Source organism: Geotrypetes seraphini, chromosome 1 (genome assembly GCF_902459505.1).
Source record: "Geotrypetes seraphini chromosome 1, aGeoSer1.1, whole genome shotgun sequence".
Lineage (NCBI taxonomy): Eukaryota > Metazoa > Chordata > Amphibia > Gymnophiona > Dermophiidae > Geotrypetes > Geotrypetes seraphini.
The window spans coordinates 114,824,476-114,850,361 of record NC_047084.1 but is presented as its reverse complement, the minus strand read 5'-3'; the positions used below and the strand labels follow the sequence as shown (position 1 = coordinate 114,850,361).

The following is a 25,886-nucleotide window of genomic DNA, read 5'->3' as shown; positions in this document are numbered from 1 at the left end:
CACGACAAATATATCATTGGGCAGGTTGCCGCTTTTTGGATTAATCTGGAAGTTGTGTCAATAATTGAAAGGGTAGAAAAATGTCTCTTAATGATCACTTGTCACCAAACGTGAGGCAAGTAACAAGATCAATACCAACCTATAATGCAAAAGCTGCCCTCCATACCCAACCACTCCTATTTATCATGTCTATAGTGTTGTACAATCCAACACTCAATAGACGGTCCCTGCTCAGAATCACCACTACAAATTCATATTCCCTCCTTTGGACTAAGAGATTACTAGAACCAAGGAAACTACATCAAATCTTACTGCCGCTCCATTTGATCTTGGGAAAGTCACTTAATCTTCTCCATTACCCTATGAAAGGGAGCAAGCCACCCCTCCCTAACCAGTCTCATCCCAAGACCTCCCCCCTCAAATCTCCCCACTATCCAATCCTAACCTATACTCCACATTAATTCCCAGCTGTTATCTAAAAAATTCCAGTTCTACACTACTCACTCCTCACTCCTGCATATGCCCGCTTAAATAGCTTTCTAAATGACCAACTTCCTTTGGCAATTCATTCCAATAAATAGGCACAGCTGCAAAAAACAAGAGCGTTCTAATTTTCCCATAAAATCTGATCTCTCCAGAAAAGCCAACAGGACTTGGCCTGCTTAATCGAGGGACCCAGTCATGCATGTTATTTTGGTGCAGGTTAATTTCCGATTAGAAAATGGGCATTAGACAAAAGTTTTTACACATGCCAAGGAATGTTTCTGGTTTTTTTGTTTTTCCTTCTGGATTTCTTCACTTACTTTAACCCCCTCCCCCTCCATTCAAGGACCCTTACTCTACCTTCTCCCCCATTTTTCCTTTGACTGAGCATAATTATTTTAACTTTTTCAGTCCATAGCAGTATATTGTAAATACATTATGGTTCTTCCTCCACCTTATTTCCCCAACCTAAAAGCAGGATTCACTGCAAAAGCCAGGAGCACCCCAGTTTGTTAAACATCACTCAAGAGAGGCTTTCGTCAAATGAAAGCCAATACGACGTTTTCCCATGGAACTTCAAGCTTTTGGACATGAAAGCTGATGGTGATTTAACTTAGTCCTATTTCTGTGGATGCCAATTCTAATCTTCAGTTCTGTATCTATGACTTAATAGCTTAATGTACCAATAAAGGGTGCTGGAAACCCCCCCACACATTTACATTATTCTTTAAAATGATTCAGCTGGGTCACACAACATTGCATACAGCATGGGAAAGTGCACTTGTTAGCATCACATCCTCATTTAAAATGGAGTGTTGGAGGAATTACAAACTACCATATTTTTTGTCCATAAGACACACCCTAGATTTAAGAGGAGGAAAACAAGAAACCCCCCCACCCCTTCCACATTCTGAACCAAATTCTCCCTGCCAGGCTCTGCACCCAACCCCACACTCCTTGCCAAGCTATGCACCCTGTCCCCCCTCCCTGCCAGGCTCTGTACCCTATCCTCCCTCTGGTGGTCTAGTGGTAGGGCGGGACAGGGCAGACAGGCCTAGTGACTGGCAGGGACAAGGTAAGGACAGGGCAGGCAGGCCTAGTGGCTAGCAGGCAGGTAAGAGACAGGGCAGGTCACCAACAGAGCAGATCTAGTATGAATCAAATCTTGTGAGTCTTCAAGGAAACCCATGAAGTCTGATGCTAAATCTCCTAATTCAGCAGAAATTTTTTTTTCTGTGGTATATCTTTCTCACTAAACAGGCACACTAACAAACAGACGTTCTTAACTGACAATTAACTAACTGTTAACTAACTAACTACTACTACTAACTAACTAACTAACTAACTACTCCATCCCTCAGACCAAGAACTAACTACCTCTATCCCTCCCTCAACACTTACTGACCAACACCTAACAGCCCCCACCCTAACAAACATCCTAAAAAAAAAAAAATAAATAAATAAAAAAATTTTAAATTAAGAAATAATAACAATAAACCTTTGTAATGGCAGGTAGGACTAGAAGCAGCAAGACTTCAATCAAAACAGGCAGTTCAGTCACCGAGAGCACCCAGGGAATGGCTATGGTCCGAGTACAGATGGAAGGAGAACCAGGACGGAGGGCAGAGGTCTCTGTACAGACCGAGGCCATCCCCTCAAAGATGTCTACAGTCTCAACGCAGACAGAAGTAATGGTTCAACCGGACGAAAGCCTTTTGATGGAGCTAAAGAGCCTGAGAGAGGAGGTTCAGCGCTTAAGGAGCATCCGAGACGACGAGACCTTCATCGATGGAGTCATCCAGGAGCTGTCTCAGATCGCTGAACAGGAACCTGACAAGACCACCCTGGGAACACCCATAGCATCCAAAACGGCCACCTTGAGACAAACTACCAGAATGCAGGAAATGGTTGGAGACGCTGACTCCTGGCAGTTGGTGACTTCCTCCACAAGAAAATGCAGAGGACCTAACTCTGTCTCTCTTTCCCCCATACAGGACAGCTCAACATCGACACCTCATATCGCCCTGAGGAACAGATATCAGCTGCTACAGGAAGGTCCGGAGAAAGAGCTACAAGTAGTTGTTCAGCAGACGGTTCCAACTCCGGAATCAACAGTACAGCCCACCCCTAAGAAGCGCAGAGTGGTGGTCATTGGAGATTCGCTGCTGAGGGGCACCGAGGGACCAATCTGCAGACCAGACCTACAATCAAGAGAGGTCTGCTGTTTGCCAGGGGCCAGGATCCAGGATGTCACTGCTTGCATTGACAGACTCATCAAGCCCCGAGACCACTTCCCCATGGTTCTAATCCACGTCGGAACCAACGACACCGCAAGGAGCAGCCCGGACAGCATACCTGAAGACTTCAGGGCCCTGGGGGAGAAGCTGAGGAGAATGGATGCGCAGGTAGTCTTCTCCTCGATTCTCCCAGTGAGGGGCAAGGGCAGAGCCAGAGAGGATCGAATACAAAGGACGAACGACTGGCTGCGAGGATGGTGCAAGGAGATGAACTTCGGGTTTCTGCACCATGGAGAAGCATTGCAAGGACTACAGGGACACGACGGGCTACACCTAACCAGAAGAGGGAAGAATGTCCTTGGACACCGCCTAGCCCGCCTATTCCACAGGGCTTTAAACTAGGTAAGTCGGGGGAGGGTACAGGCACAAACAACATACCAGGCGAACTAAAATGCCAATACATTTATGAGGCTGAGGAAAGTAGACACCGAAATTCTGGGTCAGGGGTGAGTGCACACTGTAGTTCTGGGTATATGGGGAGTACACATTATGGTTCTGAGCCTCAGGAAAGCACAAATAACACAAACAATGCTAAAGGTGTTCAAATAGCTCAAACAGGAATATCCCCACTGAGACATAACAAAAATATAACATGGAGGGCTATGTACGTCAACGCACACAGTTTAGGAAACAAGATCCTGGAATTGGAAACAGAAATAAGGAATGCCGACCTGGATGTGGTGGCGATATCCGAAACCTGGCTCACAGACTCCCACGGGTGGGACATGGTCATACCGGGTTACAACTTGCTTCGCCGGGACAGAGAGGGTAGGAAGGGAGGGGGTGTAGCATTATATACTAAAGATGACATTAAGGTCACGAGAATCTCAGATGTCCAGTATACTGGGGAATCCCTTTGGGTTAATTTGACCAGAGGGAAGGACAAATGCTTGTATCTTGGCGTAATTTACAGACCCCCAAGACAACAGGATGACCTGGATATGGAAATAATCGAAGATATAGAAAATATCACCTTGCGTGGGGACACAGTATTGCTAGGTGACTTCAACATGCCTGATGTGGATTGGGTTACACTTACCTCTGCTTCCGGCAGCAGCAGGAGGCTATTAAACTCTATGAAAGGAGCAAGCCTCAGGCAACTGGTGTTGGAACCGACAAGGGATCAGGCAATACTGGACCTGATACTTACCAATGGAGAAAGTGTCACAGAGGTCTCGGTGGGCGACACATTGGCCTCCAGTGACCACAACATGGTATGGTTCAATATCAGGAAAGGTTTCACTAAATCTACTACACTAACCAAAGTCCTCATATTCAAGGACACAAATTTCAAAGAAATGGGAGACTTCGTTCACCAGGCGCTACAAAGCCAAGAAGAAACCGATAACGTGGAAGACATGTGGTCGACTTTGAAAGCAACCATACAAGAAGCAACAAACCGCTAAGTAAAATCAGTAAGTAAACGGCGAAGGAACAATAAGCCACAGTGGTTTACTGCGGAGATCTCAGACCTGATCAAGGAGAAGAAAAAAGCATTCATCTCTTACAAACAATCAGGGAAGCAGGACTCTAGAGCAGACTACCTGGCCAAATCAAAAGCCGTCAAAACAGCAGTCAGGGAGGCTAAATTCCTCATGGAGGAGTCTCTAGCAAAGAACATCCAGAAGGGAGATAAATCCTTCTTCAGGTATATCAGTGATAGAAGAAAAAACTCAGGCGGGATTGTACGTCTTAGGAAACCAGACGGAGACTATGTGGAAAAGGATTCGGAAAAAGCCCAACTATTAAATGAATACTTCTGCTCAGTCTTCACCCGAGAAGCGCCAGGGCTCGGCCCTCAGCTACAGACAAGGGTTGGCTCAGTTGACCCGTTTAGTAACTTTGAGTTTACGCCCAGCAGTGTCTACGGTGAGCTGTCAAAGCTCAAGGTTAACAAAGCAATGGGGCCGGACAACCTGCACCCCAGGGTGCTTAGGGAGCTGAGTGATGTCTTGGCGGAGCCACTATCCGCGCTCTTCAACCTCTCCCTTAGTACAGGCAGCGTCCCGTTGGACTGGAGGACGGCTAACGTCATTCCACTCCACAAGAAAGGCTCAAAGATGGAGACAGCAAACTACAGACCAGTGAGTCTAACATCGATAGTGAGCAAACTAATGGAAACTCTAATCAAACACCAATTAGATAAGATCCTGGATGAGGAGAATCTACGGGATCCCCGACAACATGGATTTACTAAGGGGAGATCCTGCCAATCCAACCTGATCAGCTTCTTTGACTGGGTAACGGGGAAGCTGGATATTGGGGAGTCCCTGGACATCGTGTACCTGGACTTTAGCAAAGCATTCGATAGCGTACCACACCACAGGTTACTGAGCAAGATGAGTTCTATAGGATTAGGTAACACATTGACGAAATGGGTTGGGAGCTGGCTTGGAGGTAGGCTCCAAAGGGTGGTAGTGAACGGCACCCCCTCCGAAATGACGGAGGTGATTAGTGGAGTACCACAGGGCTCAGTCTTGGGCCCAATCCTATTCAACATCTTTATAAGAGACTTGGCAGAAGGGCTTCGAGGTAAAATAACATTATTCGCCGATGACGCCAAACTTAGTAATGTAGTGGGCAAATGCACAACAGACGAAGATTCAGTGCCCGACAACATGATGCACGACCTACTCCTACTGGAGCGATGGTCTAGGACATGGCAACTCAACTTCAATGCCAAAAAATGCAAAGTTATGCACCTGGGCAGCCAGAATCCATGCAAGTCTTATACCCTTAATGGCGAGATCCTAGCAAAAACGGTAGCAGAACGAGACTTGGGGGTAATCGTCAGTGAGGACATGAAGTCTGCCAATCAAGTGGAGCAGGCTTCGTCCAAGGCAAGACAAATCATGGGCTGCATACGAAGGGGTTTCGTCAGTCGTAAGGCGGAAGTCATTATGCCATTGTATAGATCCATGGTGAGGCCCCACCTGGAATACTGTGTGCAATTCTGGAGGCCGCATTATCGCAAGGATGTGCTGAGACTGGAGTCGGTGCAAAGAATGGCCACCCGGATGGTCTCGGAACTCAAGGATCTACCATACGAAAAACGGCTTGACAAATTACAGCTATACTCGCTCGAGGAGCGCAGAGAGAGGGGGGACATGATCGAGACGTTCAAGTATCTTACGGGCCGCATCGAGGCGGAGGAAGATATCTTCTTTTTCAAGGGTCCCACGACAACAAGAGGGCATCCGTTGAAAATCAGGGGCGGGAAACTACGAGGTGACACCAGGAAATTCTTTTTCACCGAAAGAGTGGTTGATCGCTGGAATAGTCTTCCACTACAGGTGATTGAGGCCAGCAGCGTGCCTGATTTTAAGGCCAAATGGGATCGGCACATGGGATCTATTCACAGGGCAAAGGTAGGGGAGGGACATTAAGGTGGGCAGACTAGATGGGCCGTGGGCCCTTATCTGCCGTCTATTTCTATGTTTCTATATAATAAGAATTTGTTATAGGCAAAGTTTCTGCATCAGCCAACCCCAAGATTTTTTAAAAATATTTTTGGAGTAAAATTTCTGACATTAACAAATGAGTCATTAGGAAGTTGACTAGGTGCAGATTTTTAGTTTTTCTCTTTTGTGAAAACCGCCTAGAATTCTTCTGATTAAGGCGGTATAGAAAAATAAAGTTATGTTATGTTATATTTTCCATTATCTCAAATCGAGTGCGAATAGTATGCGAGTCCTTAACAGCTGAGGAAGACAATGTGTAAGATTCAGACTTGAGATTCAGTTGTTAAGATGCATTTTTCCAAAACCTTCAAGTTAGAATCAACATTTTCTAGTTTATGAATTACTTCTTTAGAAAACTTTACATTTTGAGTCACCACTGACTTCAATAACCCCTCAACTCTAATATTAATCAACCACAAGTCTAAGGGAAACATCCTGTGGCTCCTCCTGGGTTTCTCGTGCAGCCAAAGACTCCTCCTGAAAGGATATGGCTTTTGGCATCTCCCCAGACTATTAGGGGAGATGCCGGCTGCACAGGAGATACCATCGGAGGAGTAATGGATCCAATTACCGGATCCAAACCTTCAGATATATTCAGAGGAGGGGATGGAGTTTGCTCTAGGGGGCTGAGTGATGCCCCTGATAAAGAATCGGTGTTCACAGATTGTCCAACGGCACTAGGAGGTGCTTATCCATAGGGCCAGCTGATATAGGTGTCGAGATTTTAGACTTCCATTTCCTTTTCCCCATTAGCGTTATAATAAATGGAACAGTCTTACATATCTTGAATATGGTGACTCCTCGTGTCTTCAAGGGGCAGGCATGCCCCTTAGGGCACGCCCTGCGGCCACATGCCGCAGTTGCAGGTGTCGAGATTTTAGACTTCCATTTCCTTTTCCCCATTAGCGTTATAATAAATGGAACAGTTACATATCTTGAATATGGCCATTCCTCGTGCTGCAGTTGCGGTGTCCTTTTCACTCTCGGGTGAAGGTCTCCAATGACATAGGAGCATCTGTCTCCGTGGGTGCCCTTTGTGATTATTCAGAGTGCTAGATTTCTCTGCGACAAGGAAACAGTCCCTTAGAATACACCTCTCAGGTAACTCTCCTCCCTAAATTGATAATGGCAGCTTGAAAGAAACCTTTCCACATCTGTTTTTTCTTTTCTTTACTATACTTTATTGTAGTTCACCCCTAGTCCTTCTGTGCCATGTTAGTTCATTCTGTCCTCATCTTTGTGATCATGTAATTTTTGACATGTATTCCCTGATTTTAAATATTTTGTATAATTGCTTAGTATTACGATAAGCGCTATATCAAATTACCATTAAACTTATCATTAAACTAGAGGAGAGAAACTCCAGAACATAACTATCCCGAATCACCTCCAGGATCCACTGATCCGTTGTAATCTTGACCCATCTCTGGTAAAACTCCTGCAACAGGGCCCTGACTGGGACCAGGGGAAGGACCCTCAACAACTCATTAGGCTGGACAGACGACGGAAGAGCTGCTGGATGGACGGAAGAGCCACTGGAGGAGTCCTGATCCCCCTGAAGGAATAGATGACACAGCAGCAGGACCTGGAAACAGCGGAGGGAACCCACAGGAAGATGAGTCCAGTGCAAGCCAATGCCGGGATGAGGAAAGATGGAAGTGCACCGAGGTCACTGACCTGCGGATAGAGAGATGGATGTACACCGAGGACACGGACCTGCGGCTAGAGAGACAAGAGAAGATAGCAATTGTCATTGGGGACTACATCATCCGACAAGTAGACAGCCACATAGCAGGAGGAAGAAAGGATCGGCTGGTGACCTGCCTACCAGGAGCCAAGGTAAAGGATATAGTGAGCCATATTGACAGGATCATCAACAGTGCGGAAGGGGTAGATACAGCGGTGGTGATCCACGTTGGGACAAACAACGTGAGCAAGAGGAACTACAGCAGGAAAACACTGAAAGACCTGTTCCAGATGCTAGAAAGGAAGCTGAAGATCAGAACGCTGAAGGTAGAGTTCTTGGAGAGCTTGCCGGTACCCAGGGCAGATGGGAAGAGGCAGACGGAACTGCAAGCAGTCAACGCATGGATGAGACGCTGGTGTGAGGAAGAAGGATTCCACTTTGTGCGCAACTGGACGACGTTCTGGGGGAAGAGCAAGCTATACAGGAAGGATGGACTCCACCTCAGCGGAGATGGAATGAGACTACCTGCAAGCAACATCAAGCGAGAAATTGAGAAGTTTTTAAACTAAGAAGACAACAATTGACTAAGAGTCGATGGTTCGGGAAACGGTATACCCAGGGGGATACCATGCAAGAAGATTGCAAGGCAAGATAGAAATCCCAATGGATCAAAAGGGACGGAAGCGAGGGAGACAGAAGGAGGAAGGAAGTGCAAGAAAATAACAGGCTGCAAACTTAAGTGTATGTACACAAATGCAAGGAGCCTATGGAATAAAATGGGGGAATTGGAAGCTATGGCACAAAAAGATAAATCTAGACATCGGCATCACGGAAACATGGTGGAACAAGGACAACGTCTGGGACACTACTACCGGGATACAAGCTATACCGCAGAGACAAGAGTAGGACAAAAGGTGGGGGTATTACCCTATAAATAAAAGATGGAATTAAGTCTACCAGAGAACACGCCGGAAACGAACAATAAGGTAGAGTCTATGGGCAAAATACTGGAAACAAATGTACATAACGGGCTGCATCGAAGAGGAAGAGGAAATCTTCACTCTTATGGGTCCCACGGTGACAAGAGGACTTCCGCTAAAACTTAGGGGAGGAAGATTTCATGGGGACACCAGGAAATACTTCTTTACCGAGAGAGTGATTGATATATGGAATGGTCTTCCACGTCAGGTAGTCGAGGCTAGTAGCATGCTCGACTTCAAGAGACAATGGGACAAACATGTGGGGTCGGTACAGAGGTATGGTAGAGGATAGTTTCTCGAGGGTGGAAGGGATCATGATTGGGCAGATGGCCCTTTTCTGCCGTCATATTCTATGTTTCTATGACTGTATGCGTTGGAAGAAACATCCTCAGGAAGGAAAGGAGGTCACACCCCTGCCAGGGTGGTACCTATGAAACTCATTCAAACATCCCTGGGCAGAACCACCTCGCTAAACTTGGCGAGGTCAGTCCTCCATCAACCAAGGAACCTTAGAGTCATTCAGGGCCTGAACCAGCTTATCCAAATCCTTCGCGAAGAGAGAGAAGCCCCAAACGGGAAACTTACTGAGTTTAGCTTTAGAAGCCGTATCTGCTGAGACCAACCCCAAAGCCACAGGGTAAGGCGGTTTTCTACACCGAGAGCCATGGACTTGGCTGAGGCACACAAAAGATCATACATGGCATCAGAGAGATAAGAAGCTCCCAGCTCACGCTTAGCTAGTTCCTGATACACTAAGGACCAGTCAGCAGTCAAGAACTTTCTCAGACCACCGGAAACAAGCCCGGGCAACCAGACCGCCACAAATTGCCACCAGGACTTCCAGATCAAAACTGTGTTTAATAAGAGCCTCCATTTTACTGTCCTGAGTTTCTCTCGGGGCCAAGCTGCCTTCCACCGGCACTGTATGTCTGCGTACAATAGCCGAGACCACTGCATCAACCACAGGAGAATGAAAAGTATCTCTATCTCCATCCAGAATGGGATAGAGTCTGGCCATGGACCTCGCTAAGTGAAAAGGTGCGTCCGGAACTTTCTACTGAGCGTGCACTACATCCTGAATATCCTGATGCACATGGAAAGAGTGGGATGCTGACCCGATCCCTCTAAGAAAAGGGTCCACATCACAAGGGGGGTCCTTAACTTCCTATTCAAGGTGTAAAACAGAAGACACTTAAGTATGAGCTCCTGCAGCTCTTCCCAATTAAAAATGCAAACAACAGAAGTGTCCTCGCCAAACGGTGCCTCTGAAAAATCTCCATCCACATCCTCAGACTCCCCTAACAGATCTGAAAGGTCCTCTCCAAGATCCCAAGTCTTCATTCAGAGAAAACTGATCAGCCAAAAAAGAATCCTCATTCCAAGACACCCGCGGCTGCTTGGACGATGGCTGAGAGGGCTGGACAGAGGCAGCCTTAGCAGAAGATTAAACGGGGGTGGCCATGGAAGGGAACTCCCCCCCAACAGATGACCAAGGCATGACCCCCCAAACTGCCTGTAAATAAGCCTTGCACATGGCCAACAAAAAATCAGGGCTAAACAACCCTGGCGGCAATACAGACTACATAGCAGGAGTAGAAGACTCATAAGACCTGTTCCTGCTGTTCCAAGACAGGAGGAAGGTCGCCTGAGGCCGTGGGCAATGGACGTACTTCCCACCAAAACTGAGGGAAGGGCCATCACCAAACTGGCACCTGAAAGAATACGCGGCACCGAAGTCAAACTCGATCCCGTCACAGTAGAAAACCGCCAGCAAACTCAGCGGCCGCAGAAAGGGAATCCCTTTTGTGAACGGCAAGAGAAGCCCAGGCTTCTTCCAGCACCTCCTGCTGACATGTGGTGCACACACAGAGAACCCAACACACCAACACCCAAAGCGACCGGGACATTTCATGCACACGCCAGCCACATCCACCGACCAGCACCCACAACCAATGCACTTTAGGCTTTTTTTTTTTGAAGCGCTCATAATGTAAATGCCAAAAACCCATGTACAATAACACCGTATAACAGTGGCCTCAGGCTTGTTAAAATTCCATTTATTTCTTTTTTTTTTTAACTTCTCACAACTCACCAACTGTCTCAAGTTAGAGTAGACCCCACAAGGCTCTCAACTATAGTCAGTGCCGTATCAGCTCCTCTATAAAAACACAGAAAACCTGGTAAGGTGGGGGAAATGGGGAGAGCGACTCGACCCTTTCGAGTGTGGCACCACCGAGGTCAGTATGATCCTCAAGAGGGTCCCCCAAGCTCAGTCTGGACAAGAAAAATTCCCTACCAGATCCAACAGGCCTTAACAAACTTCAGCACAGACTGCAAACAGAACAGTCCACCTGCAGGAGACTGAGAAAAGACCGAGTGTAAGAAGGACTGCAAAGCCTACTTGTAGTGTAGCCAAAAGTCACTGTCTCAGTTTCCACCTGCTGGCAAAGAAGCATAAACCCATCCATTTCTGTGCCGGTCTGGAGAGATGCTAAAAAACATTAGAATTTTTTAATGCCGTTTCTTAGGGTTGCATAAAGTACTTTGTTAGCTTGAGAAAGATAGAGACTTCAGAGATCAAACTTTGGGAAGGCAGTTTGGGGACTGAATTACACCAAAAGATATTAAAGGGATCTTAGGGCTTACTACTAATACTGCCCTTCAAGAAACTTATTTTTGGATACTTCGTAGAGCATACCCTACTCAGGTACAGCTCTACAAGTTCGAAAGAGCTTTGTCACCAATGTGTATAAAATGTGAGATGGAAAAGAATACTTTTTATCATTCCCTCTGGGCCTGCCCAAAGATCAGGCACTTTTAGACAACACTGACTCAATATATATCTTCCATTCTTAGTCGTATTATAATTGGATTAACTGAACTACTATTAGACAAACCAGGGTCCTGTACGGGGAACAATAGTGGTGTACTCAATGCGCAACACGAGCTTAGGTGGCCAATGTACCTCCCACGTTTTGGAAGTGGATGAATCAATTACATCAACTCTTGGTCAGAGGCACAGGAAGCCAAAAGATTGCCTAAATGCAGAAGCATTTGTCAATATGGGACTGTTAAATCCAATGAATGTCACCTACTGGGAGAACTTCAAAACAGAAGGTGTACCATATTCAGGACCCCTCCTGACACTCTTCACAGCAACTCTTAGAATACTTAAAGATCCTCAGAAGTATCACCTAGCACTCAAATATATTCATTGTGCCAGGCTTTATGTACTACTTCCTCACTGGATCTACAAAACTTTTATCTGGGAGAAGTCTTATTTAAAATTTCTTATAATTGAACAATTGGTCAGAGTGGGACATGCAGTGAGCGGGATTTAGGTTTACTGGGGCTTGGGCGGGGGGGGGGGGCAGAATTTGCTTTTCTTTTACTTTAGTCACCGTTGGAAATTAAGAAACAAGGCTATCGGTGGTTATGCAGATTAGGAGGAGAATGGTGGGGGTAATGATGTTAATTTTTTTTTTTATATGACAGAATTTGATCCTACTGCTTTGTACAAGTCTGGACACTTTATTCATTGTAGTTGTTGAAATAGATGAGTTCTCTTATGTCTCATCAATAGAAGTGTTGAAAGATGAAACAGATTTAACATATCCTCGCACATACACAAACACCCTAAACTCAACATGGCAGCATTACTAAAGCCACAAACCTTATCACATCACCCAAGCGAACTCGGAGGTTGTTGCGAACAACTCTGTTCATACGAATTTTTTCATCCGAACAAGTGTCATCAGACAGGACGATGCAAACAGCTTCTCTCCTCTTCTTCCCTTTTAGAAGCACAGTGTCCCCTCGGAACAGCTGCAATTCATCCATTTTGGCCTAAAAATATATATATAAACAGCTGGTCAATTTACAAAATAAAATTTTAAGAGAAAATCAAATTGGACTTTAGCCAAGCAAAATGGATGGTAAACTTGTGCTAACTAGCCCACCTGGGACAAGGAAACCACACTGTTGTCCTCATTGATGGCTTCATCAACAATTAACCGATTAGGCCGATTCTTCTGCTTCAGAATTGCAGTAGATAAGTCATCGCCCTTAGAGCTGTCAAAAGAAATGGAGATTAAAATTAAATATCCTGGTATGGTTACACTTGCATAAATTTAAAAATATTGATGTCCATGAATACTTAGCACTTCCAACCACCCTCCAAAACAGAGATCTCATTTATCTAGGGCTTTAGAAGTTACCCTGCTTATGCCAACAAGTCTGACCTCAATGATAAACCATTTTGCATCTCAAATAACGTTTCCTCCATTGTATGGCTGAATCTCATAAGAGAGGACTTGCTTTTATATTGTGGGAGATGTCAGCTCATGGGACATCAGTACAATCTTGTGCTAATTCAGCCCCACGAATGTGTCAAACAGTAACAAGTCAATCCAGGGTCCCATTATTGTAGTACATCCCAGTAACAGCTCTGGGCTACTATGCAGAAGTGCTGAGTTCAAAAAGCACAGTTACTTACCGTAACAGGTGTTATCCAGGGACAGCAGGCATATATTCTCACATGTGGGTTACGTCATCTACGGAGCCCCAGCGCGGACAGCTTTTCAAGCAAACTTGCTAGAAGTTTCAAGTTTGCACACTGCACCACGCATGTGCATGCCTTCTGCCCACTAGAGGGCGCATCCCACCTCGTGGTCCTCAGTTCCATAACTAGCATAGAAGCCATCCCCGGGGAGGCGGGCGGGTTGTGAGAATATATGCCTGCTGTCCCTGGATAACACCTGTTACGGTAAGTAACTGTGCTTTATCCCAGGACAAGCAGGCATGATATTCTCACATGTGGGTGACCTCCAAGCCAACCAAAAAAGGGCAGGTGGGAGGATGGCAATTTAGGAAAACAGATTTTGCAAAACTGACTGGCCAAACCGGCCGTCACTCCTGGATAAAGTGTCCAGACAGTAATGAGAGGTGAATGTATGAACCGAAGACCAAGTGGCAGCCTTACATATGTCCTCCATCGGAGTGGATCGGAGGAAAGCTATCGAAGCTGCCATCGCTCGGACCTTGTGCCCCGTGACTCGACCCGGGGGAGGAAGGCCAGCCTGAGCATAGCAAAAGGAAATGCAAGCAGCCAACCAGTTAGACAGAGTGCGCTTGGAAACTGGATGCCCTAATCGATTGGGATCGAAGGACAAAAACAATTGAGGAACCTTCCGATGAGACCTGGTGCGTTGAAGGTAATACGCCAACGCCCTCTTACAGTCAAGCGTGTGAAGCGCCGCCTCGCCAGGATGGGAGTGGGGCTTAGGAAAGAACACAGGAAGGACAATGGACTGATTGAGGTGGAAATCAGAAACAACCTTAGGGACAAACTTAGGATGGGTGCGGAGAACCACCTTGTCATGATGGAAGACGGTGAAAGGGGGATCCGCAACCAAGGCTTGCAACTCCCCAATCCGCCTAGCGGAGGTGAGGGCAATCAGAAACACCACCTTCCAAGTCAGAAATTTCAAGAGGGACTTGTTGAGTGGCTCAAAAGGGGGTTTCATCAGTTGAGCTAAAACCACATTCAAATTCCACACGACAGAAGGAGGCTTAAGAGGGGGACAAACCCTGAGTAACCCTTTCATGAAGCGTGTCACCAAGGGATGGAGTGACAGAGGGCGTCCATCCAGATGTTGGTGGAAAGCAGAAATCGCACTAAGATGAACACGCACCGAAGTGGTTTTCAAGCCAGAGCGCGACAAATGGAATAAATAGTCCAAAACCGAGGATACCGGAACCGATACCGGATCCAGGTGAAAAGACGAGCACCAGGTGGAAAACCTGGTCCATTTCTGCGAATAGCAAAGCCTCGTCGAGATCTTGCGGGAGGCTTCCAACACCTCCCTCACCGATTGAGACAGATCCGGAGGAGTCAGGGAACAAGAAACCAAGCTGTCAGGTGCAATGACTGCAGATTGGGATGTAACATGGATCCTTGACTCTGAGACAGCAGAGAAGGAAAGACAGGCAGAGGAAGAGGCTCCCTGGCACTGAGCTGAAGCAGCAGGGAGAACCAGTGCTGACGCGGCCACCGAGGTGCTATGAGAATCATCGTGGCCGTGGACGATTTTAGATGTACTAACGTTCGCATGATCAGAGGGAAAGGAGGGAATGCATACAGGAACCTCCCTTCCCAATCGAGAAGGAAGGCATCCGCCTCCAGACAATCCCGCGAGTACATCCGAGAACAATACAGTGGTAGTTTGTGTGTCTCCGGAGAGGCAAACAGATCCACCTGTGGCGTTCCCCAGCGAGCGAAAACCTCGTGCAGAACTGCTGAGTGTAGAGTCCACTCGTGCGGTTGCAGAAGTCGACTGAGTTTGTCCGCCAGACAATTCAGTTCTCCTTGGATGTAGACCGCCCGGAGGAAGATGTTCCGGGAGACCGCCCACTCCCAAAGGCGAAGAGCCTCGGAACAGAGGGGCCAAGACCCCGTTCCCCCCTGCTTGTTCACATAGTACATTGCCACCTGATTGTCCTGTGCGGACGAGGACCACCTGGTCCTGCAATATGTGAACGAAGGCTCGAAGTGCTAGGAAGATGGCCCGAAGCTCTAGCACGTTGATATGACACCGACGGTCTTCTGCCGACCACAGGCCCTGCGTGCGAAGACCGTCGAGGTGGGCTCCCCACGCGTACTCCGAGGAGTCCGTGGTCAGGACCTTGCGGAAAGGAGGAGTGCGAAACAGTAGCCCCATGGACAGATTTGAAGAGTCTGTCCACCAACGCAGCGATTTCCGCAAAAGCGGAGTCACCGAAATGAGGCGAGACACCGGATCGCACTCCTGACGCCACTGGGACGCGAGGGTCCACTGAGGGATCCTCAGATGCAGCCTCGCAAACGGCATGACGTGTACCGTCGAGGCCATATGACCGAGCAGCATCATCATGCGCTTGGCCGACACCATCGATAGTTGAGAGACCTGGCGGCCCATCCGTACCAAGGCTTCCAACCGCTGGGTCGGAAGGTAGGAGCGCAGGCGCACCGTGTCCAGCACCGCACCTATGAATTGAAGAGACTGAGCCGGCCTCAACTGAGACTTTGGAAAGTTTATCTCGAACCCGAGAGTTTGCAGGAAGGTAATAGACTGTCGGGTCGCTGAGATAACCCCCTCCCTGGTCGGGGCTTTGATGAGCCAATCGTCCAGGTAAGGGAACACATGGAGCCCACGAGACCTCAGGGCTGCCGCAACCACCACCATGCACTTCGTGAATACTCGTGGGGACGCGGCCAGGCCGAAGGGCAGTACCCTGTACTGGAGGTGGAGGTCCCCCACCTGGAATCGTAAAAATCTTCGGCAGGCGGGGTGCACCGGAACATGGGTATATGCTTCCTTCAAGTCGAGGGAGCACATCCAGTCCCCTTCCTCCAAGAGAGGATACAAAACCGGGAGAGATAGCATTCGAAACTTCTCCCGGACCAGGAATTTGTTGAGCTTCCTGAGGTCCAGTATGGGGCGCAGGTCCCCGGTCTTTTTTGGGACCAAAAAGTAACGGGAGTAAAACCCCGTACCCCACTGGTCCTTGGGGACCGGCTCGACCGCCCGAAGCTTCAAGAGGGCTTTGGCTTCGGTCAGAAGGGTCGGTAGCTGCGAACGGTTGCAAGAGACTAAACTTGGGGGACTGTCCGGCGGCGAGGACACAAAGTTGAGCGAGTAGCCCTCGGAGACGATCCGGAGCACCCAAGCGTCTGAGGTAATCTCGGTCCATGCCTCCCGGAAGGACCGAAGACGCCCCCTGATAGGTAGGGGATCCTGTGAAAGTGCGGAGGGGAACCCGCCCCGTCCGCTCAGCCCGTCAAAAGGAAGGCGCGGGCTTAGAAGGGCCCTGCGCCGGGGCTTGGGTTTGTCCCCCTCTGCCTCGCTGAGACGGACGTCTCGGAGGCGGTCTCGAGAAAGCCGGGGTCGACTTCTGAGGGTATCGGCGCGGCGGAGGCCGGAAAGGTTTCTGCGGCGGGGGCCTAGGTTTGGGGCGGACCAGGGATGCTAAAGAGCGCTCCTGCTCCGACAACCGCTTGGTCGCCGCATCCAATGACTCGTCAAATAACTCGGACCCCACACAAGGCAAGTCTGCAAGACGTTCCTGCAGGTTTGGGTCCATGTCGAGGGTGCGAAGCCAGGCCAAGCGGCGCATGGCCACCGCGAAGGCCGACACCCTCGAAACCAGCTCAAAGGCGTCGTACACTGCATGGAATAGGTACAACCGCAATTGAGACAGGTTGGACATAAACTTATCGAATCCTGCTCTTTGGGAGTCCGGTAACGAGTTTCGATATTGAGGAAGGTCCTTCACCATACCACGCAAATAGGAGGAAAAGGTGAAGGCGTAATTTAGAACCCTGGTGGCCATCAGGGAATTTGAATAGAGGCGACGGCCAAACTTGTCCAGGGTCCGCCCCTCCCTGCCGGGTGGAACCGCCGCAGAAACCCGTGAGGGCTGTGATTTTTTAAGAGCAGACTCCACCAGAAGAGACTGGTGGGAGAGGTGCGCCTTATCGAACCCTTTAGGGGGAATCTTCCTATACTTCGATTCCATTTTGGAAGGCACAGACGTGACTGTAAGAGGGTTTGACAAGTTCTTCAGCCAGGTCTGCAGAAGGACACTGTTGAGAGGGAGTCTAGGCACCTCTCTAGGAGGAGTGGGAAGGTCCTGTTCCTCCAAAAATTCTTTGGAATACTGAGAACCTACCATCAGGTCAATCCCCAGGGCTCGGGCCATGTCCTGAACAAAGGATGAAAATGAGGACGGCCTAGCCTGGGGAGACGGGGTTCTCGACCGCCCCACCGAGGAGAGGGGGGAGGCCTCATGAGAATAATGAGGATCCCTAACAGATCCCGAATCCCAGGATCCCCTCTCCAAGGCCCTCGAGGGGGAAGGGGAAATTCTCCTCCTCGCAGAACCCTTGGGCGAGGACCCCGGGGTCCGTGGAACACTCTCCCATTTCCTCGGCGAGGCGGCACGGGAAGACTTCCCACGAGGTGAGCGGAGGAGCCTCGGGTTGTCGAGGCGCAACTCCGACACCTGCAGCGCCTCGCCCCCGAACGACGAGGAACGATCGCGCCGAGGCGAGCCTCGGGGCCGCTTAGACTTCCTCGATCGGCGCCTCGTCCGAGGTCGCGTCGAGGGCGAGGCGTCCCGGGAAGACCCGGAGGAAGGAGGAAAGGCGGCGCACTCTGCGCAACTTTTCTTTGGGCCTCACGCTCCGCTCAGGAGGCTCCCCCGAGGTCGAGGTCAGGGGCGGGGCCGAGACCGAGGTGAACGGGGCCACAGTACCCGAGACCGAGGTCGCCGAGGCCGGGGCTCCCGAGGTCGAGGGGGCCGAGGCCGGGGCCTCCGAGACCGAAGGCGCCCCGGCCGAGGTCGAGGCCGCCGGAACCGCAGCACGCTGCAACACTTCCAGGGCTCCCGACAGCTCCGATGAGATCAGGGCTCGAAGGAGATCCTGGAAGGCCGGAATCCCCACGAAGGTGGGGAGTTCCGAGTCCGGGGCACACTCCCTGGAGGGCGACCTCGGTCTCGAGTATTCCCTCGGGGTGTGCGACGTCGAGGTCCGATGCGGGGCCGGGGTCGACCCACCCGCCTTAGCCTGAGTCGAGGATGGCTTCTTTGCTGAAGGGGATGGAACAGAGGACTTACCCGAAGCTGGCTTCGATGACGACGCCTTCGAAGACGAGGGCCGAGGCGAAGCCGAGGCCCCCGAGGACGCCGAGGTCAAGGCCGGGGCCGACGTCGAGGCCTTAGGCGGCGCGTCGACGGCGAACAATTCAGCCATTCTGGCCTTACGGCGACGGAGGGCCCTGTTTTGGAAAGTTGCACAGCGATCACACGACGCTGTCGGATGTTCGGGCCCAAGACAGACAATGCACCACCGGTGAGGGTCAGTGATGGAAAGTAACCTCTCACACCGGCTGCACTTTTTGAATCCCGTAACAGGACGGGACATCAACGAAGAAAAAGAAGAAGGCCGGGAACGACCGACGTCCCGCGGCCGCGGCTTCCGGGAGCCCCCGGAGCCCAACGAAAAACAAAATATTTTTTTTTTTAAAGAAAAGAACAGAAAAGAAAGCAGCACCGCGAACTAATTCGATGGAAAAACAAACTAAACGCGGCAGCTAGAAGGCAAAACACTGGAGCTCAGATCCACAGGGCTTTCTTGCTCCGCGGAAAAAATTGAACTGAGGACCACGAGGTGGGATGCGCCCTCTAGTGGGCAGAAGGCATGCACATGCGTGGTGCAGTGTGCAAACTTGAAACTTCTAGCAAGTTTGCTTGAAAAGCTGTCCGCGCTGGGGCTCCGTAGATGACGTCACCCACATGTGAGAATATCATGCCTGCTTGTCCTGGGATAAAACTTGCACCCTTTCCCTGAGCTGCCTGGTACTGAGAAAGTTATATAGGAGCTTCAGCCATCATCACACTGTGACCCCCTAGCAGCTCTAAGAGAGGACACTAAAAATAAAGGGGAAATCCTTGTATAGCTGTAAATCAGGCTTATCCAAGTTCAGTCCTCAAGTGCTGCAAACCAACCAACCACTACATTCATTGTATGCTGATCTCTCTCGTGCACATTCATTAGGGGTATCCCAAAAAACTAGTCTGTTTGCAGCCCTTGAGAACTGAACTTGGATAAGCCTGCTGTAAATGACAGCTCCTGGCATAGGATCCCAGTTATGGTCCTATTTAAGCTGCAGTGCATAAGGAGGAAAATACAAGGAACCTCAAAAAGTAAGGGCTGTTAAAATCTGAATATAGTAAGGTTTTGAACTAGACTTAGTCCCTGTTTATATACACACAGCATCAACTCTTATGGAGTTACCATATATACTTTAATATAAGACAAGATTTTGGGGCCCAAAAATGGCCCCAAAATGGGGGGGTCTCTTCATAGTCAGGTCATCACTAGTGTGACCATATGGCTCCAGAAAAAAGGGGACGGATTGAGACATCCGGGTTTTACTTCCATTGAAAGCAACCAAGATGTCTCGATCTGTTCTCCTTACTTCCATTGCTTTCAATGGAAGTAAAACCCGGATGTCTCAATCCGTCCCCTTTTTCTGGAGCCATATGGTCACACTAGTCATCACCCACCCAACCCCCTCCTGGACTTGTTGCAGGCCTCTGCCAGCCTGCTGTATGACCTGGTAGGCCAGGACAGAAGAGATCCCTCCTGTTTCCTGTCCCGGCCAACAATTTTTTTTACTCACCCCCTCCCCTCTCCCCAGCCTATCTTTTTGGCTTTTTGAGTCCCTGGTGTATTGGACAGGAGTGAGCTTTCCATTCTCCAGCCACGTGCTGAGCCTCTCCATCCCTGAATGGCTGCCTAATTTCTCACAGCCCAGCAGTGTACCTGGCAGGAGTGAGGTTTTTTTTTGCATCCCTGCCCAGCCCTGAGCCACTCTCTGTTTGAACTCCTCTCATATGAGGAAAGTCTAAAAAGGTTAGGGTTCTTCAGTTTGAAAAAGAAATGGCTTTGGTAGGATGAGTGGAGTAGAATGGGTACAAGTGGATCGATTTTTCACTCCATCAGACACGCAATGAAGTTACAGGGAAATAATTTTAAAACCAATAAGAGGAAATATTTTTAGGAAATATATCAGAGGAAATATATCTGAGAATAGTTAATCTCTGGAACGCACTGCACTGCCAGAGGTTGTGGTAAGAGCAGATAGCGTAGCTGGTCAGGACTGATTTTATAAAAATTTATTAAACAATCTTACAACTCCATTGGTCCCTTCAAAGTACTTCCCTTCCCTAGGTATACACTTTTACCAACGTCATTTCCACTTCTGGAAACAGTCTTTAAACACATCTTCAGGAATCACCAAAAGTTGTTGCATCAAATTTTGCTTTATGTCTTCAATGCTACTGAATCGCTTTCCTTTTAGAATGGATTTAAGTTTAGGAAACAAGAAGTCAGCAGGGGCCATGTCAGGAGAGTAAGGTGGCTGGGGAAGAGCTGTCATTGCATTCTGTGCAAAATTCACAAATTTTGATGCATTCAGAACACCTTCCACAACTCATGGCATGTTCCCCATAAGCCACTTTCAACATTTCATAAGTTTCTGTAGCGGTCTTACCCAATTTAAAACAGAACATCACACTGTAGCGCTGCTCGTTGAGGTCGCACATGATGAAAAATAGCCAATCAAAAAACACACTTTCACAAAAATTACTGTAGCTCGGAGATGAAAACAGATATCAAACAAACAGAAAAAAGGAGGCTACTCATGAGGTTTCAAGCTACTCAATGCTGCCTAGAATGTCTCAAAAGAACTTCCCGTTGACAAGCAATTCAAACTGTCCTGGAACTTTTTGAACAGTCCTCGTATAGGATCCAAGGGAGGGACCTCCAATTATTTTTAACTAAAGCATATATTAGGGGGGAGGGGGGAGGGAGAAGGTTAAGAAAGGATAATTTTGTTTTAGATAACTCAAACCGGTTTATAATTCTTATAGATGTCATGCCTCTGTGTCAGTGATTACTATAAAGTTAGGCCCCAGTTATCATGCACTATACTCGGTTGATCATCACTGGCATACAGAAATACTCCTGAGACCAGGATATTTCCAAAGGGAGTAACAAAAATCATGGGAAGTATCAAACTGTGAAAACAAGCCCATTTATATTATAGACTTGATACTGAAAACAGTTTAACAACCTGGAATTATACAAATAGCATCTCAAGTCTGTACCTCTTCCTACGGTTAAAGCCAGGTTAGCAAAAGACAATTCCCTTCCCTTGTACAATACCTAACCACCCCTGAAGTAGCTCCCTTCTGCTCCCTCCCATCTCTAAGCAATAATATCCAGTTCCAACATATAGGACCTTAAATAGATCCTTCCAAATCTTCCAAAGATATGCCCACTGCCCAGTAATGGACAAGCTTAGCGATGTGATGGAGATGGGCCTGCAAAGGTCACATAAGCAGCAGGAACTCGGTCTCCATAACTCTACACACTTAAGAGGGACAATTCCTAGAGGCTTGCTATACTCGTAATTCCTTTTTCAATGAAGGAAGGGACAATTACATCTTCTCACCCCTTGTCATTGACCTTTTCATTCTAAAACATTTCCTACTAGAACCTTACTGAAGCCTGGTAGATGTGAAAGATTGTATTTCCCCTTCCTCTCAAAAGTACATTTTTATCTTCCTTCAGATTCTGTATGACTTAGAGCAGTTCATGTTTGCTCTCCAAATTGCCTCCAACTTATTAGTGTCCTTACAGGGACCAGGTCTCCAAATCTGGGTATTCAGGTGATGTTTAACCAAAAACCTAAGGAGGTAGAAATATTACATCTCTCCTAAGTTGCTATCAGAATGCCTAACAAAGGGCAGTCTTAACTGCTAGCTCTACTGGAGAAACACTAGCTAGGACTTCAGAAGAAAGAGACTTGGGAGTAATCATCAGTGCAGACATGAAGGCCGCCAAACAAGTAGAGAAGGCCTCATCCAAAGCAAGGCAACTTATGGGATGTATCAATAGAAGCTTCGTTAGCCGCAAATCTGAAGTCATAATGCCACTGTACAGAACCATGGTGAGACCTCATCTGGAATACTGTGTGCAATTCTGGAGGCCACATTACCGTAAAGACGTGCTTAGAGTTGAGTCGGTTCAGCGGATGGCCACTAGGATGATCTCGGGGCTCAAGGGTCTCTCGTACGTAGAAAGACTAAACAAATTGCAGCTCTACACTCTAGAGGAGCGCAGGGAGAGGGGGGACATGATTGAGACATTTAAATACATCACGGGACGTGTCGAGGTGGAAGAAGACATCTTCTTTCTCAGGGGACCCTCGGTCACAAGGGGACATCCATTCAAACTCAGAGGAGGGAAATTCGATAGTGACATAAGGAAGTATTTCTTCACAGAAAGGGTTGTAGATCACTGGAACAAGCTTCCAGAGCAGGTGATCAAGGCCACCAGCGTTATTGACTTTAAGAATAAATGGGATGCCCTAGTAGGATCCTTGCGAGGGTCGAGTTAAGGAACTAGGTCATTAGTACTCAGACTTAATGGGGTGGGTCAGTAGAGTGGGCAGACTTGATGGGCTATAGCCCTTTTCTGCCGTCATCTTTCTATGTTTCTATGTTTCTACTACTAAAAATGACATCTGACCGTTGAATCCTTCATCTCAAATTGATGCATGCTTTTGTAAATTTACAGATGCAATTTCATGGCTTTCCACAAGTTTTTAGTCATGTCTGATTTCACCTACCCATTGTGGATTATTTACTCCAACTACAAACAAGCACTTTCACTAACCCTTACCCAATATTTCTGAAGACACTGAAACAAGACTAGGCGTAGCACCAATTCATGGGATACCACCAGTTGCTATTCTAGTACCTATTAAACTAGGCTTTAAAAATAATTTTATGATGTGAGCCCTGAAATCTTTCATTTAGGCCACACATGGTAAATCTTAATCTAGCAGCCTATTAGGATTATCTACCCAATCTTCCATGAAAGCATCTTACAAGCCTTCACTGCCATCACTCAACTAATGAGGGTAAACATTACTTCAGAAGTTTCTGGTATTAACATATGACCTTCCACATAGCTCAATAATGCCTATACTGCCTATGGGAGTCAAAAGCAAGACCTCTTAAAATGTTAGAGATTTTCCTTGCATAAAAGGAAATATAGGATTTTCTGAAACTGCTCATGTCATTCTCAGCATTTGATACCAATCTCAACAATGGAATACATGAAGAGTGGGGTTTGTTTTTTTTAATTATCCAATGTTTTATTTTAGGGTTTAGATTTTGGACACTCTACATTTCACATTAACCAAAATCAGTGCAGAGAGTTTAATAAGTCTTCATTAGTGCTGCCCAATTCAGGGAAAAAGTTTTCGATTAGATTTGGCCTATTGAATTGATTTTTCAATTTGATTCACTTTTCCCATCAAATAAGGTGTTGTGGTATTTTTTCAAGCATCCAGGCAGGTTTATTTTGTAGCCTCTTCACCAATCCCAGACCCCTTTGCCCTCTCAAGCCCCACTATGCTGGTGCTACAGTATAACAAAAAAGACTTTTCCCTCTATTAGGTCCTAGCTCAGGGATCTCAAAGTCCCTCCTTGAGGGCCGCAATCCAGTCGGGTTTTCAGGATTTCCCCAATGAATATGCATTGAAAGCAGTGCATGAACATAGATCTCATGCATATTCATTGGGGAAATCCTAAAAACCGGACTGGATTGCGGCCCTCAGGAGGGACTTTGAGACCCCTGTCCTAGCTCATGCTCGCTGTCTAACACCAGCTCTGGCAGTAAACACATTTCAAATCTAATAATATTGTAATCACAAAATGATTTTCTCTACCTTTTGTTGTTAGGTCATTTTATTATTCAAATCATGTTGGTCCCCGGCTCTGGTTTCTGTTTGATCTTCTGTTAAATCGCTCACCAGGGTCTCCTGCCCATTTGACATTTTCTTTCATCTCTTTACTAGAGGTCTACACGGAAACAGGGATCGCGGGAATCCCGCGGGTCCTGCAGGGATCCCGCAGGAATCCCCCCTAACCCACAGGACTCCCACGGGGACCCCCCCTCCTCTAGCCAATGGGACTCCCATGGGGATGGAAGGCTTTGGAAGCAGGGTTTGGCCATATAATATAATGGACATGTCAGCCTTAGTAAAAGAGGGGGTTTATAAGTTAATTACCTGAACAGAAAACAAAAAATGGGTTCCACCAAAGAGATTCCACAAGGAAAACAGCAGCGCAAACACAAAAGAAACTGTGGAATTGATGATCCTGTCAGAAGTAATTGCTGCTTTTTATGGGGACGGGAGGGGATGGAGGTAATTCCTTGCGGGGATGGGTGGGGACGGAGAGAATCCTGATGGGGACGGGTGGGGAGGAGAGGATCCGGGTGGGGACGGAGAGGATCCGGGTGGGGACAGGCAGGATTTCTGTCCCCGTGCAATTCTCTACTCTTTACCACTATCATATCCAAGACAGGCAGGATTTCTGTCCCCGTGCAATTCTCTACTCTTTACCACTATCATATCCAACATTTCTGTTTCTCTCCCACTGTCTACCATCTCTCTCTCTTCCTGCCTTGTGCCCTTGATCAAACCTCTCTATACCCATCCATGCAGCATTTCTTCTTTTCTCCCCTCCATTATCATGTGCACCATTTTGTACTCCCCATGAACTATCTATCCCTGCCTTCTTCCCCATGTCCAACATTCCTCCCTCTCTCTTCTCCATGCATGTATCCCTCCCCACCACCATATGCAGGTTATCTCCCTCTCACCCCTTTCTTCCTCTGTTGCATCTCACCCTTCCTCTCCTCTCTCCCCCTGTGCAGTAGCTTTTCATCCCTCCCTCCCATTCCCCTGTACAGCATTCCATCCCTCCTATTCCTCTGTGTAGTACCTCCTGACGAATCCCCCCACTGCCCTTTGGGCCTCTTAAGCAGCAGCAGTGGAGTGACCAGTTTTGCAAAGACAACACAGTGAACAAGTTTCTCATGGCCTGCCTGTAAGGGCTTCCCTCTGCCATGTCATCAGTGACACAGCAGAGGGAAGGCCCTGGTGGGGCAGGCCAGGAGAAGCCTGTTTACCGCACTGCGTCTGCCAAGCCAGTTACCGCCACCGCTGCAGGTACTTAAGAGGCCCAGAGGTATGCCTAGAGTCAGGACTCACTGAATTGGCGAGTCCAATTTTTAAAAAAAAAGTAATCGATGAATCAGGCAGCACTAATGACGAGTAGCTCTTTATACTGGAGCTGAAATCCCCAAAAAGGTTTTAAGTTATTTCAGACATGCTATGATTAATAATACTATGAAATCACACTTAAAATGTTACTCATTCAGCTCATAATATAAGATTCTTTTATAGTCTACATCTGATCTATTATCAATAAAATCACCACATAAATCAGACCCAAGGTCCATTGAGCTCTAATGGTCTCTAAACATGGCCAAACCAGCTCATATGGAAGGTGC

The 25,886-nt window shown here is 47.8% G+C and overlaps 1 protein-coding gene across 1 annotated transcript in view; it reads right to left on the bottom strand.

The window, feature by feature from the left end:
- VCP (valosin containing protein) overlaps window positions 1–25,886 on the bottom strand; it is a 130,486-nt gene that overhangs the window by 97,860 nt on the left and 6,740 nt on the right. The window contains exons 2-3 of the mRNA XM_033936365.1: window positions 12,868–12,979; window positions 12,582–12,754 (exon numbers count right to left, since the gene is read on the bottom strand). Coding sequence (XP_033792256.1) covers window positions 12,582–12,754; window positions 12,868–12,979 — 285 coding nt within the window. The remainder of the gene's footprint in view (window positions 1–12,581; window positions 12,755–12,867; window positions 12,980–25,886) is intronic.